At 42.3% G+C, this 18,212-nt stretch overlaps 1 protein-coding gene across 3 annotated transcripts; it reads right to left on the bottom strand.

Moving 5' to 3' along the window:
• Nucleotides 1-1,073: 1,073 nt before the first annotated feature.
• LOC134102848 (semaphorin-4E-like) lies at nucleotides 1,074-16,499 on the bottom strand. Of its 3 annotated transcripts, none has more exons than XM_062557112.1 (15): nucleotides 16,362-16,499; nucleotides 10,586-10,982; nucleotides 10,319-10,464; nucleotides 9,861-9,923; nucleotides 9,541-9,639; nucleotides 9,302-9,401; nucleotides 7,419-7,529; nucleotides 6,600-6,751; nucleotides 5,973-6,145; nucleotides 5,521-5,677; nucleotides 4,641-4,863; nucleotides 4,213-4,328; nucleotides 2,813-2,982; nucleotides 2,579-2,631; nucleotides 1,074-2,076 (listed from the first exon to the last, which is right to left on the bottom strand). In XM_062557112.1, exons 2-15 carry the CDS (start codon nucleotides 10,692-10,694, stop codon nucleotides 1,358-1,360), a joined length of 2,391 nt encoding a protein of 796 aa, XP_062413096.1. In that variant the 5' UTR covers nucleotides 10,695-10,982; nucleotides 16,362-16,499; the 3' UTR covers nucleotides 1,074-1,357. The 3 variants fall into 3 exon arrangements, with proteins under 3 accessions (XP_062413096.1, XP_062413097.1, XP_062413098.1); XM_062557113.1 differs by lacking the exon at nucleotides 16,362-16,499 and adding an exon at nucleotides 14,791-14,893; XM_062557114.1 differs by lacking the exon at nucleotides 16,362-16,499 and adding an exon at nucleotides 14,810-14,858.
• Between the last annotated feature and the right edge of the window lie 1,713 nt (nucleotides 16,500-18,212).

Here is an 18,212-nt window from a genome sequence, read left to right as displayed (position 1 = left end):
AAATGATTTAACTTGATCACATTTGCACAGGGAGCTCACATTAAAACTAAAGTGAGGCATGTTTTGGATTTCATAAGCTTTGACTGAAGTGCAAGACTGGGAAGCGAGAAACGATTGCACAAGTTCCCAGTGACTAAAAAGGGAGAAAAATGTGGGAGCAGCATTAATGTATATGGGAAGGGTTTATCGATGTCTGTTAATAACAATGATAATAGCCTACCAACAACAGAACAGTTACAGTATTCGCCATCGAGTAGGTTTAACCGGTCCTCAGAGATGGATGAACTACAAAAGCTTATGTCTGGACTCCAGTTAAACACTACTCTGAGGCTGATTAGGTGGCGACCTCACTCACTACAGTGACCATTTTACAGGCCCATTTAAGATACAGCAGGTAAAAATATACACTGGGATATTTCCAGGGCATAAGGGCATTTTATTGTTGTTAATGGTGAAAATAAACTATTTAATTCAACATAGCATATTCACCCTGTAGGGATACGCTGTAGAATCATCTGACGTCGCTATACAGCTCATAATGCTACGCTTCTCTTTTGTTCTCTCAATGAACAATAGTGGGAGTCAAGACAGACACAAGTTATTATCTTTTTTACAGGGATTATCTTACTGGAGTTAGGCAACATCTTGGTCCTTTTCTTCATAGTAAAGGCAGCTGGAATATTGCAGTTGTAGTGGAAACCTTGTGGTGGATCATTTTGTACAAACATATTCCTCTAGACAGGGAAGTATTGTATTGCCAAAAACTTCCAGTTTTTGTACAGAAGGTTGCCTGTGCTGTAATGTTTGAACTCTGTGTTGGTTATGTACTTACGTATACATTGATCCTGCAATTTAATTCTGCAGTGTTTCCCCTACAATGTATTCAGCAGTGGCGCAGCATTGGGGTGCTTGACAGACCCTAGCACCACTGCTGGAAAAATTCTAGGGGAAACACTGTTCTGGTTAGTTAGACTTACCTACCTACAGTAGCTCAGTTAACAGCTGTAACAATTTCCAGAAAGATGTTTGTATGTCTCCGCCCTTTATACAAAGAGCAAGTTTGGTACTGAGAGTACTGCAGTATGTCCAGGGTTTAATTTCATATGTACAAATGCAGTTTTGTTTTCAGCAGCTTATATATATTTTTTTCAACATTATACATATGCTACAGAGCCTCCATGTGGAGGCTCAACAAAAAAATAAAAAAGGGTACAAAATGTAATTACACATGTACATACATACAGATCCAGCTCACTTACCTTGGTTCATTAACTAATTTAACTGAAATTGTTTGTGTAGCATGACTGGGGTTTTGTAAAACTATGTGTAGCTGCACGCGACTTGTCTGAATTCAGCATCAAATCTCTGATTCCTCTCCAATGCTGGATATTGCTATAACAGGGCCATTACTTGTGCCTTTCCCACTGAAAGTCACTGTAGTTGAATTGTTGAAGTTCTGGTCAGTTCTAGGATCGTCTGTCTTGCCTTGAGAGGCCGGCTGGTAGGCAGCACCGTTGCTGGTGTTCCCACCTGCCGACTGGTGTCGTATTAGCCGCTTTCTGAAGAACGCGACCGCTCCGACCACGGCTAACAGGATCAAGGCGAGCACCACCACCGCCACCTGCAGTCCTGTAATCTGGCCAACCTTGGCATTGGGTTTGGGCCCATCTGCAGTTACTCCGTCTTTGCTGCCGCTTGGCGGGGTGTTTTTGGGCGCTGTGATCTGGCTGACAGTGGGTTCAGTGACGCCTGCCTCTGGCTCAGGCTCACCCTTATCCTCCTCGCCAGGCTGAGAAGTCACTGGCTGAGGGGGCAGCAGTTTATAGGCGGCCATTACCCGAGGGTACTCGTGCACGCCCACATTCTCAGTAGCTTGGCAGGTGTAGTCCCCCATGTCGCTGGTGGAGACGCTGAAGATGAGAAGGCCCTGGCTGTAGAGGTAGTGCTTCAGGGCAGACATCTGCAGTGGCTGCCCATTGAAGTGCCAGTTCACTTGGGCCACGTTTACGTCCACCTGGCAGTCCAGTTGGATGTTGTTCCCGGGGGACACATTCTTAACGCTGACTGTCATAGGAGCTACAGACAGAAATACATAAAGGGACAATTTCAAATCCATGAAATCCAGGTGTAATTAAGCAATAAGCCCCACGAGGCCGTAGGTTCCTCTGATTATACAACAGCTAAGGGCTGTTGTTAGGAACAAAGCGCTATCGGAGCTGTTGTAGGACTCGAGTGGCTTATTGCTTTTCTAAAATTGTTACTACAAATACCTGCCAGAGTTTCATAAAGTAAAGGCACAGCAACGAGGAATGTAACGGTTTGTTCACAGATAATCATTCTTACGCCAATAAATATATTTCCTCTATCAGAGTGGTTGCCTAGCAACGTCAAGACACATAAACTGTACCTTTTGTATCAAGTTGTGGAAGCGCAGAAATATAGAATAAAATGCGGTCAAGGGGAGTTTCGGTTCATTATACAATGGCATCAAACGCAATTCAGCCAATCAGAATCAAAGACCGGAACGGTCAGTTTTAGAATATCCGACATTCATTCATCCATCTGAAATTGAACCTACCTGACTCTGGACAAGAGGAAGCATCTCCCTCTTTCAGACTCTGAATGAAATTCCTGAAAAATGAGAAGAGAAGCAGGTCAATAACAGCGTACTTTTACAAGACAGAGAATTCACTGAAGTTAGTCAATTCAAAGATGTGAATTCATTGAATTCATGCGATCATAGACAGACACAGAGAGAGAGAGAGAGAGAGAGAAAGAGAGAGAGAGAGAGATAGAGAGAGAGAGAGTGTACCTGTCATCTGCGTCTGGTGAGCGGGACGGGGTGGAGCAGAGGGAAGTTGTGAGGCTCCAGGCGCAGTAGGGGTCTCTGGCCAGCACGCAGTCCAGACAGGAGACGTAGCGGCCGCAGTCACTCAGTGGCATCTGCACAGCGCCGGACTCTGTGCCCGCATACAGCTGGCCCTGACCACAACAAACATGCACGTGGGCATTCATCACATGACACGGGGGGAGAATGTTGATGAAATACTGCCAGTGAACACCTACAGTATAGATGTATGTATTTCTGTAACATTACAGACTGCAGAAAGATCCCCTATAATGAGACATCAAACGTCTATTTGCAGTGTTGAGTTACAGGCTGACTGATGATCAAGCAAAGGCAAACTTTCCCATGAGTCTCACATTTGCACACCAAAATTCCTTTGAAATAATATGAAAAACGCTGTTTGATTTTAAAGATTTTATTTAGATACACCTCTTCTTGTGTTGTGCTCCTAAACTGAGCTAAACTGCACTGAAATAAACAATAATGGGCAAATGAATGAGTCTTGACTTTCAGGTGACTTATTGTATTACAGATGAATGAGAGAACAATTGTGTACCTACTCAAACTAAATTTCACCTCATTTGACTTGGAGCCTGGGAACTAGGAACCAGAAGCCCCTAACCATGGCACTGTTTAGTTAGAAAATGAGTGGTCGTTTACCCTGACACACACACACACACACACTTTAGTAACAAAGGCTTTAGCAGAACATAGATTTTGTATTGAGAGTAACTACAGTACACCAACCCACCAACCATAATGTCTCAAAATAAATAATTAGAAGATTACATGCAAATCTTACCACCAGGTCAGGGCTGACTTTGACCTCTATACTCAAATGCAACACTTTATTTGGACACACAGTGCAGTTAGGTTCAAATGAGGCACTAAAAATGCCATAGAGAGTGGCTATAAATGTAAAATGTAAATGTACTGCCTAGTGGTCACAGAAAAACAGAGCCTACAGTGAAACTGGATGAGTAAGAGCGGAGTTAAGAGATAGCAATCAATTGCTTGCTGACAGACGCAGGAAAATATTTGCCTACCTGAGAGGTCATGTGTGCATGTGGGTGTGTGTGTGTGTGTGTGTGTGTGTGTGTGTGTAGCGTAGCCAGAGGGGCAGGGAATTGGCATGGGCATGTGTGTAAGCTCAATGATGCATGAAGAGTGCCACCAGCACCTATTCATGAGTAGGACCTGTAGTTTTTGAACCATGTAAGTATGTATGTGTGTGTGCGTGTGTGCGTGCAGTGTACACATGTGAAGTGTGCTGACAGCTGCTGTGGCTCTCCTGTGAAAAGTCACCCTGTAGTAGGGTTGTGTTCGTGGATTTTCGGTTTGATGGGTTGTGTCCTGTTTCTTACCGTACTTAAAGACAGACGGAGGACCTTAATGGCTTCTGACGTCTCAAACGGCTGCACCTCCTCAATGATATGCATCTTCCCATCGTAGTTCACAGCCTTCTGAACAAAGCCATTCTCTGGGGGAGGAGAGAGTGATGGCTCTTTTAGGACAAGCTCGCCAATCATCAGACAAGTGAAGGGTCTTTTTAAAAGGAGTAGGATTCCTTCATCCTTCATATTCTGACTGGCAACTGAATATATAAATACTACTAGGCAGAGCAGCATCCATGAGGCTTAACTACAGCTCTTCCAAAGCACAATTCAAATACTCGTCGTCACCATGCTCGAGTGACATAATTACACTGGTCTGGAATGCTGATTTGTTAATGCTGCTTGAGCTGCTCACTGAGCCTGATGATCAAACGGACTCTCGGGTCAGAGAGACTTACCGGTGCCGATGAACATCACAGCGTGCGTTTGGCCGTCCAGCGCAAGCACGCTGTCCACCACGATGCGGGTGAACGCCGCCCCCCTCTTCAGCAGCAGAGGGGTCCCGCTCAGGGGCCGCACGGCGTCGTCCATCAGCGGCCGGTCCCGGATGAACTGCAGCGTCTTGTCCGGCAGGTCCAGTGAGCGGCTCATGCCCTGGCTTCTGGCCGCATCATTTATGCACTGAGGTGGAGAGGTGAACGCACGATTAGAATGAAGGAGGAATATTTAGGGAAGGAAGAGGGAATCTTTTAAAAATGCAGATGCTTGAGAAAGTTTCACAACATCATACTAAACAATCTGTTCAACAGATGGAGCTACTGGACTGCATAGAGAGACACTCAATGTTGTGACTTGCGTTAATGCTTCTGAGGAATTCAATCTCCCCTGTGGTTTTGTGCTATACAGTAGGTGACAGACAATAGCCTTGACTGCTAGTGCGTGGTGGTACAGAGAGAACAAGAAGAACTGGCTTGGTGGTAATGAGCAAGATAAAACACCTCGCTTAATTTCACTGTGGTTTAGACAATTGAATGTCTGAAGTTTACTGTCTAGAAAGATTAAGTAGTTGACTGAAGCATATACTTCTCAAAAGCGATTAAGATGATGACAAGGAACAAGAAGATGAAGGTGAGATTTCATATTCTGTTGGGTGAGGAGGTTGGACAGAGTCTGATTTTGCTTAGGGCACTATAAAACATCAAGAAAAACTGAAGGGGCTGGTGGGGATCCCGCCAAGGATTTTACTGGCAAAACGCTCACAAGCAAGATTACAACTGTGAAGCGATACAGGCTGACAGACTTCTTCGAGGCCAAGGGGGCCAATTAGAGGGCACTCACCGCGCCTGGCCGGGGGGAAGGCACGTCCCCGCTGAACATCACCCATTTGATGTGGGACGTCTCCACAGACACCGGAGTCTTGTATTTGCCTGTGGAGAATACTTTTCTGATGTCCGCAACGCTGTACGCGCACACGGCCGACAGGTCAGACGACTCGCTGCATCAAAAGAAACAAACAAACACAAAAACACAGACTCACAAACGTTACTGTAGTAATTTACTGTAGTAATTACAAGGCACAGTGTGCGCATGGTCTAGGCCACTCTTGGCCAGGCAAAGCTACACATTTCCCGCCTCTTGGGAACACATTGCAAAAACAAAGAGTGACAAACTACAGCTCTAGCAGTGTGCCGCAAAAGTGACAAACAACAACACAGGCATCTCCAAATTGCTCCGAGGCCTCTTATTTTCACAGTGGCGTGTGTGTAGGTGGGAATGCCGGTGACACTCACGACTGGGGGGTGAAGACTGCGTAAAAGACGCCCGACTCCCAGCTATCTCCGCTGAGCAGGAAGACGTCCTGAACGATGTAGGGCAGGCTGGGTTCAGGCACAGAGCAGTCCAGACGCGCCTTCAGGAAGGACGTCCACTTCCTCTGCAGCGTTCGCTGGCCGCCCATGTCGTCCTGCAGACCGAGCACAAACACAGATAATCCAGCTTTACTGATTATATTCAGACTGATGTCTGGCGAATCCAGACAAAGTTGTAAGCAAATTTGATTTCCAGAGACCTTCCCCTGGAAGTAAGAATTCAATGTACCAATTTCAGTTTAATTTCACTGCTGATTACACTCGACTCTACACTCTCTGATTACACTAGAAACTGGAAGTAAAAGAAATATCCCTAGACCCATTCTCAATCCATATTTGAGAAGCAGCCTGGTCTGGCTGTGGCCCACTGCTACGTACATTTCCAACTCTCTGAAGTGTCTCTGGGTCTTGGCATGACAAAATACTGTACAATCACACTTGAAACTTTATACAAATCAATGTATATTACACAAGAGAGATACATAAAACACACTGCTATCAACAAATGCAACAAACACAACATCAAAAGATGTGCTCCAGTGATCTTACCTTGCAGACTCGGGCCACTCGAGACACCATGAGCTTGTTGTAGAAGTCGTACTCCACTGCGTTCTCGCTAAAGAACAGGTAGACCTTGTCGTCATCCCCATCTGTGCTGTGTTCACTCTCAGGGACCAGGTCCATATACACAAAGTTCGGTTCTGGTCGAGAAAGGGGGTGGGGGTTATTCACTGCATGCTACTAAAATGGGCTTCAGGTAACTGGAGCTGTTAGCATACCTGAGATAACCTCTGTTCTTTTCTGGCGACACATAGATGGCATTCTTTGGGCCACGGTACACTGCATGACATACATCATGGACAAGTGCTTTCATGTAGACTAGCACTACAGAGCTGGCCTGTCTTGAGTAAGACTCTACCAGACTGCTGAACATTTCGGAGGCTAGATCTACCGACCACAGTGTTAATTTATTGCAGGGGAGAGGCATGCCATGCATTCCACCCTCAGCAGGAGACTGTGTTTACTCCATAGGGTTCGGAGCTCAATAGTGTAATTGGTGACTAATTAAAGCTACTGTGTGGGAAGCTGAATAATTCCTACCACTTCCTGGTCAATTACTTTCAGTGTAGCTATTCCATGACAAACATTGCAACAAAATGGCTGCGTACTTTGCCTGCTGTTGGTATACTATTCAAAACTACATAAAAAGTGAGATATGTTCATTGCAATATAATTTTGCAAATATAGGGTCTATATAATGGTGTTTTAAAAGGAATAGACAAAACAGAATATGCAAACGTTTTCCAACATTGTGTCGTGTATTCATAGACAGCAAAAGAGATGAAAGTAAAAAAAAAAGAGTCTCACCGTTGAGCCAGGAGCTTTTGAACTCGGTGCGGAGTGTTGTCTGGGAGCTGCGTAGCACCACTGGCTCAGAGCCCAGAAAGTTGATTGAAGTGGCAGAGTAAAGGTCATTACCTGAAGGGCATCAAAGCAAGGGCAAAAAAGGACATGATGAAAATAAATAACAGACAGACGGCACAGACACAGACAGAGAGAGAGAGAGAGAGAGAGAGAGAAAGAAAGAAAGAAAGAAAGAAAGAAAGAAAGAAAGAAAGAAAGAAAGAAAGAGAGACAGAGAGAGAGAGAAGAAAATAAAGACAGGTGAAGAGGTTTGGACATGAGGACAACATCAGTGGTGGGCATCAAAAACCTATTTTGTTAAAAACTACATACTGGCTCATAAAATGTGACAAAATAAAACACAAATTACTGATGTGAAAATGTATTTCATCAAAAAACAAATAATTAGTGATTTGAAAATGCAAAAATACACAAATAATAATCATGGTATAACAACTTTTAAAATAAACTAGGCATATTATTGAAAACGTATTCCCAAGGGCCAAGAAATACTATTTTCTGATTGGCTGGCAGAGGACTAAATCATTCTGTATATTGGGGCTTCTATGAATTAGATTTGGTAAAATAAATTAATCAGCAGCCCGTATGAATGTAAACAATGATGTAACTGACAACAAGCAGGCTTTGCAACAGTGGAATCAACTGAAACAAAGCAAACTACTGTGGTGGAAAGTCTCATACCAACCAGTGTACTTTAAGACTAAATTAGCACTGTGGAAAAAACCTTGACCCAAGGAAACACGCTGAGGCAAAAGTATCCGTTGAACTTTCATTACTACAAAGGGACACAGCCTTACTAAGTCTATAAGACAATGCAACACTGAACAGTAGAGTGACTGTATATTCGGCAGAATATCTAATCCCAATTTGAGATCTGCGCAAAATCTGAGGCTGGAGCAGCTGACATCTTGGTAAACCAATCAGGGATGTGACATCAATCCACCTTACAAAGCGTTTTCAGTGTTCTCACGGAAACGTTTCTATCCTCAGATAACATTTTGCCCTCTTTGCTTAATTTACTTTATCTGTGAAGTTGTGGTCATAACCCCAATAACTGTCCGCAACTGCCATATTCTTCAGATGACAGACCGCAATCAGCAAAACAAACATAAAAACCTGAGATATCAGCAAAATAAAGAGTTGACTGATAGACTGCTCTGCTGGTTAGTTAAAACCCTGAGTTTTGTAAAATGAATAGCTGATGGACAGACTGAGGTTAGTAAAACCTGAGTTAAGAAGAATAAATTGCTGATGGACAGACAGGAAGTTTCACCGCACTTGCTGTGTTCAGATGGCCCTTCTCTACAGAGAGTACAATCTTGACATTTTCTCCTCTGTCTATATTAATTTTAAGCTAATTAAGTCAATGTGCAATTAATATAGTCAGATTTCCATATTTATAGGTAGTATATTATAGCATAATAAACTGAGTGAAAGAAATGTTGGCTTAGCCTCTATGAGAAAAGAAATTCATAGAATATAAATATATAATCAAAATAAAGCCCATGTCTGGACAACATGAGACAACAAACAATACTTAGTAAACTGATGATTTGTTATTCAAATATAAGTTTAAGTACATTTTGCAAACAAATAAAATTTTGTTTGGATTTTAACCCCTGGACCTTGCACACTATCTTCATTGATGTGTACATATTACTATGAGCCAAACTTTCCAGATTACGAGAGAACAGGGCTCCACACTTGTGCAAGCACGCTGTGTGCAATAAATCCAGACCGACAATACAGAGCTCTTCTTCACCTCCTTGCAAAGGGCGTTTCAGCACTATGTGCCAAAACGGCAGAGAACATGAGGAAGCACGTACCGACCATCAGGGAGGAGTATCTCTGGAAGGGATCGAAAGGACACTTCCCTTTCCCCTCTTCATGCACCTCCCTTAGTTTCAGCTGTCCATCAAGAAATGTCTGTCAACACAAACACACACACACACACACACACACACACACACATATGGTGTAAAAGGAATGACTGCTGAAGTTAAGTACCAGTTCACACTTAATACAATCTTGCTGTTGGTGTCAGCCCAAACCTGTTCTTTCTTACCAGGAAGTCACAAGTGGGGCTGAAGGCATTGGTCCCGCACACATACATACTGGTGGCATTGATTTTATGAAGAGTCCGGATATAGTTTCGACACTCAATCTGCAAAAGGAAGAAGTATGTATGCGTAAAGCTTGAGTTGACATACTCACTCCAGTTGATCTACTCAAATCTGTGGGCTGCAGAGTGAAATTTGGCTGGATTTGGAGTTGGTTGATTTCGGTGCAGTTATTTGACCTGATTTCCAAATAAGCACACCTGGAACAACCAACATGCCCTTGCAATTCCTCCGTGCATGACCAAGTTTAGCGAAATAAACTTACATCAGCAGTCTTTCCCTTGTAGGTGCATTCTCTCTGTTTATCCTCTGGGACACGCCAATATACCTGCAGTAATGAAAAGAGGCACAAGGGCAGATATTGGGCTACTGTTACATTCCCTCTGCCCCATCGCTACCACAATTGGGTGCACCCACAAACAAACACAGTTAGTGGTGAATAGTAACTAGGGACGTGCAACAAAAAAAGGACACAGAAAAAAAAATAAGAGCCCAAGCAAGACTGGCTGGTAGGCAGGCACATTGCCAGATTTAAGAACAAACAAAAAACACAACGAGCAAATCACTATGGATGACATACTGATGTAGTAACATCCCGCCTACTTGACTGACTCAATTTCTCGAATCAAAATGGGAACTGAGCCAGAAGAAAGAAATACTACCAATTTCTACACATGCACTGTTTGTACTGTAAATAGCATAAGAGCGAAGGGAGAATCGTACAGCAGATTTCTTCTCAGAGATGTCGCTAATGTTGAGGGCGTAGATGGCCTCCCTGGCGCCGAGCATCAGCAGGCCCAGGTCCTCTCTCAGCAGCATGGTGGTGTAGTTCCACACGCCATCCTCTTGGAACAACTTGGCATGAGCATCTGAAGAACCAGTTCATAAAGCCAGTCAGCGTTTAATCTCATTTCCATAGCACTGCAGAAGTGTGAGAATATGAAAATGTAGTCGAAAAATGCCAAATCAATCTAAAGGGGCAACCCTTACCCTGGTGGCGGATGCTCTTCCGAGGGACAAGGGTGTCGGTGGTGGGCTGGCCATGTGCAATGGTAAGAAGAAGTGCACACAGTAAAGCCAGCAGAGGAAGAAAAGGCATGGCTCTCAGCCCCACATTTAGTCCTGTGCGCGGTCAGCTGCTGCACGGAGGGAAGACGACTCGCACATCCAACGTTCCACACGACTCCCACACAGGCCGGTTCTGATGATTTAGTCTCTTTAGCATCCACAGCTAGGTTGGGATGAGGCTCCAGTGTGAATCGGTACGGCTGGCTGGTTTGCGAGTGCAGAGCTGAACCATTGCGGTGATGGTGCAGAGACCTCTCAGCAATAAGGTTGGTGAGGGTTTTCTATCCAAAAGAGCTCACGTGAGGGCTGTCATTTGGACCTAAAGAGAGACAAAAATGGATGAGACTCTGAAATTGAACACTAGTAAAGCTAACAAATGGAAACTGTGGCATTTACACATAAGGTATGAAGTACTCTTCACTGTCAACACCATTCAGCCAAGACCAACCTGAGACAAAAGCTGTGTTTTTTGTTAAAGGACAGAATAACATCATCTTCCATTTGGTTCTTTGGAAGGCAATGGAATGGGGATCACTGAGTACAGTGCGTGCACACACACACACACACACACTTTAGAAATAGCCTGTTTGCTATAGGCCAACTTTCCCCCAAATATTCCAACCTATGGGGGGGGGGGGGGGGGGGGGACAAAACAAAACAAAACAAAACAAAAAAAACACCAAGAGAGAGAAAAGAAACCACAAAGTGGAATGTTTGGATTCTTGGATTCTGGGTTTGAGACAGAGGCGAACACAAGTTCTTGTTGACGGATGACTTTTTGGCACGAACACCTGCACGAGGAGCAGTTCCAATACTCAACTCCTCAGCTACTCAGCTCCTCAAGCCCCCCAACACTCTCAGGTTCAGACTTGCTCAGGAGCAGGATGGGAATGCCGGGCATAGCTTACACCTAAGGCACAAAGTTACACGCCACTACAACATCCTATTATTTCATGTTTTTACTGCCAGCACTTGACAGGACAACTGTTCAAAACAAATGAGAGGAGATGAAGAGTGGAAGGGAGGGAGGGAGGGAGGGAAAGAAAGAAGGATGTAAGGCAGGATGAAGTAAGGCAGGAAAAAGGAAAGCAGGAAAGACAGAAAATAAAAGGAACAAAAAGAGTGAAAGAAAATACATGAAAGTCATATTTATCTCTCACAGTTACTGAGAGATATTCTTTAGATGGTAAACATATCTCTAAACATGTGTATTTCCAAACATGACCTCTTGATATGTTTAATCTTGTTATGACAAAGCAAATGTATCAGTTGGCCTACATTAAATGCATTGATATGCAAATGGATAGCAAAATTAAACCATTTTTACTTCGAATCGCTATTTAAACTACTTAGCTAATCGTGAAAGCTGAATATAATTGTTGCGCGTTGCAACTGAACTCAATGGTTAATCTTATCACATCTATGACCTTGTGGTACAGGCAGTGGATCTAACCAAACAGGAGTGCAAATTCTCATGAGCGCTTTTCTTGCGTTTCTCATGCACTAGGCATGCTCAACAAACTTTTGAGTGAAATTTGACTTTGACAAAAATGATATCGCAAATCAAATGTACCAATGTCTCTCCAGAAAGAAATCACAAGTACATATTTTCTCTAAATTGTGCAACCCGAACAGGCACACTAGAGGAACACATACACAATAGACACACACGTGAACACACAAGTTTAATTTCAATTGCAGCTTTTCATGCTTCTTTACGACACGCGTCATGTCAGTGCTCTATTGTGTGAATGACTGGCAGAGAGCAGACTGGCCTTCAAAACACAAGACCAACATAATACATGGAGTGATGTCATGTCATTCACCCATAGGGAGGAGGACTGATGCTGTTGTTATTGACGAATGGCCCATGCCATGGAACAAATCAACTGTCAGCTGTCACAATCAACATTGTCTAATAACTCAGGACGTGCTTAAGTAGTTACTCACTCAACTCCAATAACTAAGTCTAGCTGTAGACCAGGTTCCTCAAAGACAATGCATCAGACCAGACGGCATCATAACTGCTTGCACATGCACACACATGGAAAACAACTTCACTTAAAATCAGATAAGATAGTCCGGCAGCCAAATGCCATAATTTAGGTAAACCTGCTTTTGTCGGGGTTTTTTTGCAGAATCTAGTAGACTAGGGGTACCTCTTTAAGATTTAGGAGGGTGCCCGGTGATATCCCTTGGGCAATTTCGTATATTAAGCCTTTCTTATCCAATGTGTTGAATATAAGGCGGAGATACAGGTGAATAGGGTAAAAAAGCATCTTTCACTTGCATGTCTCTGAAGGCCGTTCACACCCAGAATGATAACTATAATGATAACGATCATCAAAATCATGAAAAAAATAGGAAATACCTCTAATTTCAAGGTGAGTGCTCCTATCAAATGCAAATCAACTCAAATAAAATGTACTTAAATACAGTCCAAGTGAGAGATAGCACCCATGGATGAGTTTCCTCTTTCACTCTGAGAACTAAATCTCCACTTCACAAGCATCTACATACACCAAACTGTTCAGTCTCATACCTAACCATGTTTAGAATGTTTTTAAAGAGGGGTTTGTTAATATATTATTCTTAGCCTGATTTATATGACATTTTATTCCAAAAAACATGGCGGAAATTGATTTTCTTTAAAGGCTGATAGTATTTTCTGATTTACTGAATACCTAAACAAGATATCCAAAATTCCCTCTGTAATATACTTTTCATCTCTTGTGTGAACAAAATGAAAAGACAAAACTGAAGCTGGCTTTATTCAATATTCAGATTTTACCTTTTTGAGTTTATGCAAATCAGCGCATATTTAATGAGTTCATGCCTAATTTGCATATTCAAACATTTATATTTCATGTTGATCTAAGTAATCAACTGGTGAAGTTTCATAATATCTGCTTGTTAATTTGTTTACCCTATTCACCTGTAGTAGGCCTATCTCCGCCTTATATTCAACACATTGGACGAGAAAGGTTTAATATACAAAATTGCCCAAGGGATATCACCGGGCACCCTACTAAATCTTAAAGAGGTACCCCTGGCCTATAGTCTACTAGATTCTGAAAAAAAAAAACCAAATGTAACCGACAAAACGAGGTCTGACCCCATGGCTGCCTGACTAAGAAACCTGAGCTGGTCCATGAAAAATGAAAGTACAGTAGTATGCACTGTAAAATACATGATTTATTAATATCCCTTGTGGGTGTGAAATGATTGAACCAATGATTACACTCCACAATGCATAACTCAGTGCCCTCATTCAATAGTACAGAGTCCTGCTCAAGTACCTGTACAGCCAGCAAGACCAGATTGAAAGTAAAATAGTGAAAGGTCTAACAAACCACCCTTATTTATCAATGTCACATGTACGTCAAAGGAAACCCAGCATCGAACCTCCTACAGTTCGATGTATGAATGAGGACTACTCATTATGTTCATCATTTATTACACAAGCTACCATTATCAGAGACTTTAACAATAGCCTGATTCAAAGAGAGCCATTTCATTAGCAATACCGGTACTTCTTTTATTTATCACTGTTAAGGAGCACATTAGCAGGGTGGTCAAATATTTTAGTAACAGGTACCACATCTGTCACCGAGGGGCATAGTAGCATTAAAATGGTATGGTCAGAAACCTGGAGATTTGGGGAATAGACTGAGAAGTTGAGGTACTATGACGTGAACACCTATTCATGCTTAGGGCAGATTTTGCACCTAAAAACATGGGATTGCTGAGCATAGGAGAAAATAGTTAAATACATCAATAGGAAAAACTTTAAGAAACAATAGAAAGAACAAGAAATAAACAGCCTTCACCAATAAAGATAACCAAAACGTACACCTGCACATTTATACAGCCAACAATAAATACTGTACTACACAACACGTCTGCACAAAATTAAAAATATATATAAATAAATAAATAAACAAAACCTCAAACTTTGGACTTAAAGGTGGATCAAGCTGCAGCACACTGAAAACACAAATTAGAAACATCTCTACCTCTGCTCTCTCCCTGTTCCTGATTGAGGACCTTTAGACCTCAGTGGCCTACTTTAGACATTATTTCTAGAGACATTAACATGTATGACAACAGAATGACTGTAGGCCTACCGTAAAAAAAGGCACGCACTTGACAGAAAACTCCACTTCACAAACAGAAGAAAGGAGCTGGTGGGATTTTTAAAGAATGCTCACTGAAGGACATAGCCTAAAGTAGAGCATTGTGGGAGTTTTTCCTGTAAATGATCAACCAATGGATGAAGCAAGAGAATTACTCTAGGCTGCTCCACTGTGGGATTGGGCAGGAAGTTGGTAGCAGGAGGCTGCTCACCTCTGACACCCCTTGTGTCATTATCCACTATTGTTACTAGACTTGGCGGTGGAAACGCACCCTACAGGAAAAGGTTTTGGGTTTGTGTGCTCAGATAGCCATGAGCACATGACTTCTGTGAAAATAATGTGTGTGTGGTAGTGTTAGGCCTACAGTGATTGAAAGGAGGCAAGAAGAAGAGTGAAGTTCAATAAATTAAAAAAAGCGTCATAGATTATTTAAGCAATACAGCACGAGTGGGAGTGTTGTTGCTGGATATTCTCGTGGCTACGGCCGAACAACACCCGTGGGAATATCCAGCAACAACCCACTCGTGCTATATTGCTTCATTAAATTATCCCAATGAGAACAAAAAGCTATAACCAGTGGTGGTGTAGGCCTGGACGAAACATAAGGGAAACAAGCCGAGATGCATGGCTTTTACAGCAAGACCAGAGGTAAGGGCGTGTGTACAGTCATGTTAAAAGGCAAGTCATAACAAGAGTTGCCGAGGGTAAAAAGACAAAAGAAAACATGAATAACTTGAGAAACATGTGAAGTACAGGGAGGAGCACTTTCTCTAGTAACGTAACTTATTTGTCATCCTTTATGCACCAATTTCAGTGTGTCTCAAGGAAATTAACTAACTTAAATGAACCAGTGTATACTGTGCAGCTAGACACCCCTGAAGACAGGCTTTCTGTTTCTATGAATAAAATGTACGTTACGCGCGCCAATTCACATTACCTTGACCCAATTTGCCACCTAACCCATGGCCCAAATGACTCTGAATCACAGACACGTTATTAGCTATGCTAACCAGGCTAAAGGTGCAAGTTAACACAATAATAATCGTATTACCAGTAACGTTACCGACCACAAGATTTATCACTGAACCGACAAGCCAAATTGGGGACAGGGAGTTGCTTCTCTTTGACAGAATGCGCAAGGACACACTGAACCTCTAGCTGCTAACGTAAACTTAACACAAACTGCATAACGTTAACGTTTAAAGCGTATACTAATGAGAATAACGTATAATTATTAGCCGCCATAGCTAACTCTAAAGTTAAGATAGTTCGATTGTTTCACACGTTAACGTTATTACGACGTTTACGACGTTGAAGCAAGACTGTAATCATCCAAAACCCAATGTTTCTACCTTTAGCAACAACTAAAGTTAACGATTTAACGTTACATTAATAGTTGCCACTTCGAACTCGTCATCTTAACGTTAGCTTGTTTGGCAGCCTTAGCTTGTTTGAAATTCAGGTTAACTTAACGTTGCGTTTGTCTTCAATCTAACCAATGCTTTTTCACGTTGTCGGTGGCTGTATTTGTAGAAACCATGTCATTCATTGAGCGCACTTACCTTTCTTGAAATATTCCGGGAAGTTTACAAAAAGGTCACCAATTATAAAACGCAACCAACTTCAAACAACCTTAACGTTTCTCCATATTGACCGATGTTGTTGACTCACTGAAGTACGATACGTTACCACACCTGACTGACTGCTGGTGGAAGGAGGGAAGGCACAGCAGGAAACCCATAGGCTATGACGAAATCTTCAGGTGTGTAGTTATTTTCAAACGTGATTTTAACTGGATTTGCCTACTTATATTGCGTAGGCTAAATATTCTAATAGTAAAGGTAATCTAAGGGAATGGGAGGGGGTTTTAATAGTTTAGAGGGGCTTTCGCTCACCTGTGATAGGCGACCTATTTCTTGATTAATCAGAATAGCCTATCTGATTAGAAAGGCATGCACAGATAGGCGAAGTTTGAGGTGTGTTACGGCCTACTACCCTACATCTAACCTCAATACTATAGTAATAAATAATGAGGACGTTGTCTACCCTAGGCTATTATTAGAACATGCAGGCTGCCGCCTCTGACTTTTTTGTGGCATGCCTTGATTAATGCGTGTAGGAGGAATGCGCACAATTCCAAAAAAAGTGATGGCCAGTAGGTTGACAATTTAAAAGCATAGTAGCCGCACACTCTGATCATTTGAGATATTTATATGACCAACATTTCGGTGCACACCCTTCTCCCCTTCAGCCGATATGACTCTTAGTGCCCTATATGTGCACTAATGACTCTGCCTTTATCGTGCCATCTAGCGGTGAATAATAATTACAGCACCAAATGACAAAACAAAAGTAGTCTGCAAGAGAGAGAGAGCAGTGAATAGAAATGATACAGTGAAATTACTATGTCCAGTGATTAAATTGGGCCGGGGCTCTCCGGGGCTGAGCCCCGGCACATAAGCTCATGCGGTATTGGGCTACATGATCACACCTCATAAGAAACGAACCTTTTTCACGCTTTTCAGTTCTGATTAAACAATCTATTTTTAACAATTGACACCTGACCGTCTAGTTTTCCTGATAGCAAGATGACCTCTCAAAGCTCAGTAGGTAGGGCATTCGCAATCAGAGATTCTAGAACACTTCTACTACGCACGCGACTGATTTGATACTTGCTTTTCAGCTAGTAGGCTAGTTGAGGCTAGTGGTGCCGGGCACGTTTAGGGTAAGTGAAAGATGTGGGAGCAATCTGTGCTGCCCACCGTGTTCTACGCAAATTGTACCTGGAAAGAGTTTGCTAACTAAAGTCATAGTGCTTGCTAAAATCATAAAGGAACACTGCAAAACACTCATCTCTTATATGATCCCAGAACGATTTTCTTGTTGTTGTTAGTGTTTTGAACATGTGTATTTTATCTGATGACACAGAAAGCATAAAGAATTGCATCCAAATATCCTTGTCATGCACTATGCAACTTTGTTTCACTCGCGTAAAACCGTGAGACTGAAGGCTAATCACTCTCACGTATTTCTTAAAGCGACAGGCACTCAATTGCACACACCACTAATGTGCAATCAATTAGACCTACACACCACATTAAAGATATGACTAAGTGTAATAGTCTTGAAATCAGTACACAAATGACTAAACATTTTTAGCTACTAGTAATTATGTGTGTGTGTGTGTGTGTGTCTGTGTGTGGAGGGATCAATATTTACACCAACACATTGAACATTTCTATACATGCTGATTTTTCACCTCAACATTGTGACAAGATTTAAAATGTTATGGCTCAACCTACCTCTGTAAAGTCAGCTAACAACCTATTAAAATGCACCAGAATGTAGCAAATAACATGTATGATAGTAAAAAAAATCTGGGGGAGGACCCCCAGACCCACACATTATTTTCT

The sequence above is a fragment of the Sardina pilchardus genome, chromosome 15 (assembly GCF_963854185.1).
Source record: "Sardina pilchardus chromosome 15, fSarPil1.1, whole genome shotgun sequence".
NCBI classification, from domain to species: Eukaryota; Metazoa; Chordata; class Actinopteri; order Clupeiformes; family Clupeidae; genus Sardina; species Sardina pilchardus.
This window is presented reverse-complemented; position numbering and strand designations above follow the sequence as displayed.

Excerpts from the sequence above, each read along its gene's own strand:
- LOC134102848 (XM_062557112.1), bottom strand. The coding sequence starts at position 10,694 with ATGCCTTTTCTTCCTCTGCTGGCTTTACTGTGTGCACTTCTTCTTACC. Across the intron at positions 9,640-9,860 it reads ACAAGGGAAAGACTGCTGAT|ATTGAGTGTCGAAACTATAT; the intron begins GTAAGTTTATTT and ends TTCCTTTTGCAG. Across the intron at positions 2,077-2,578 it reads TTCCTCTTGTCCAGAGTCAG|CTCCTATGACAGTCAGCGTT; the intron begins GTAGGTTCAATT and ends TTCTGTCTGTAG.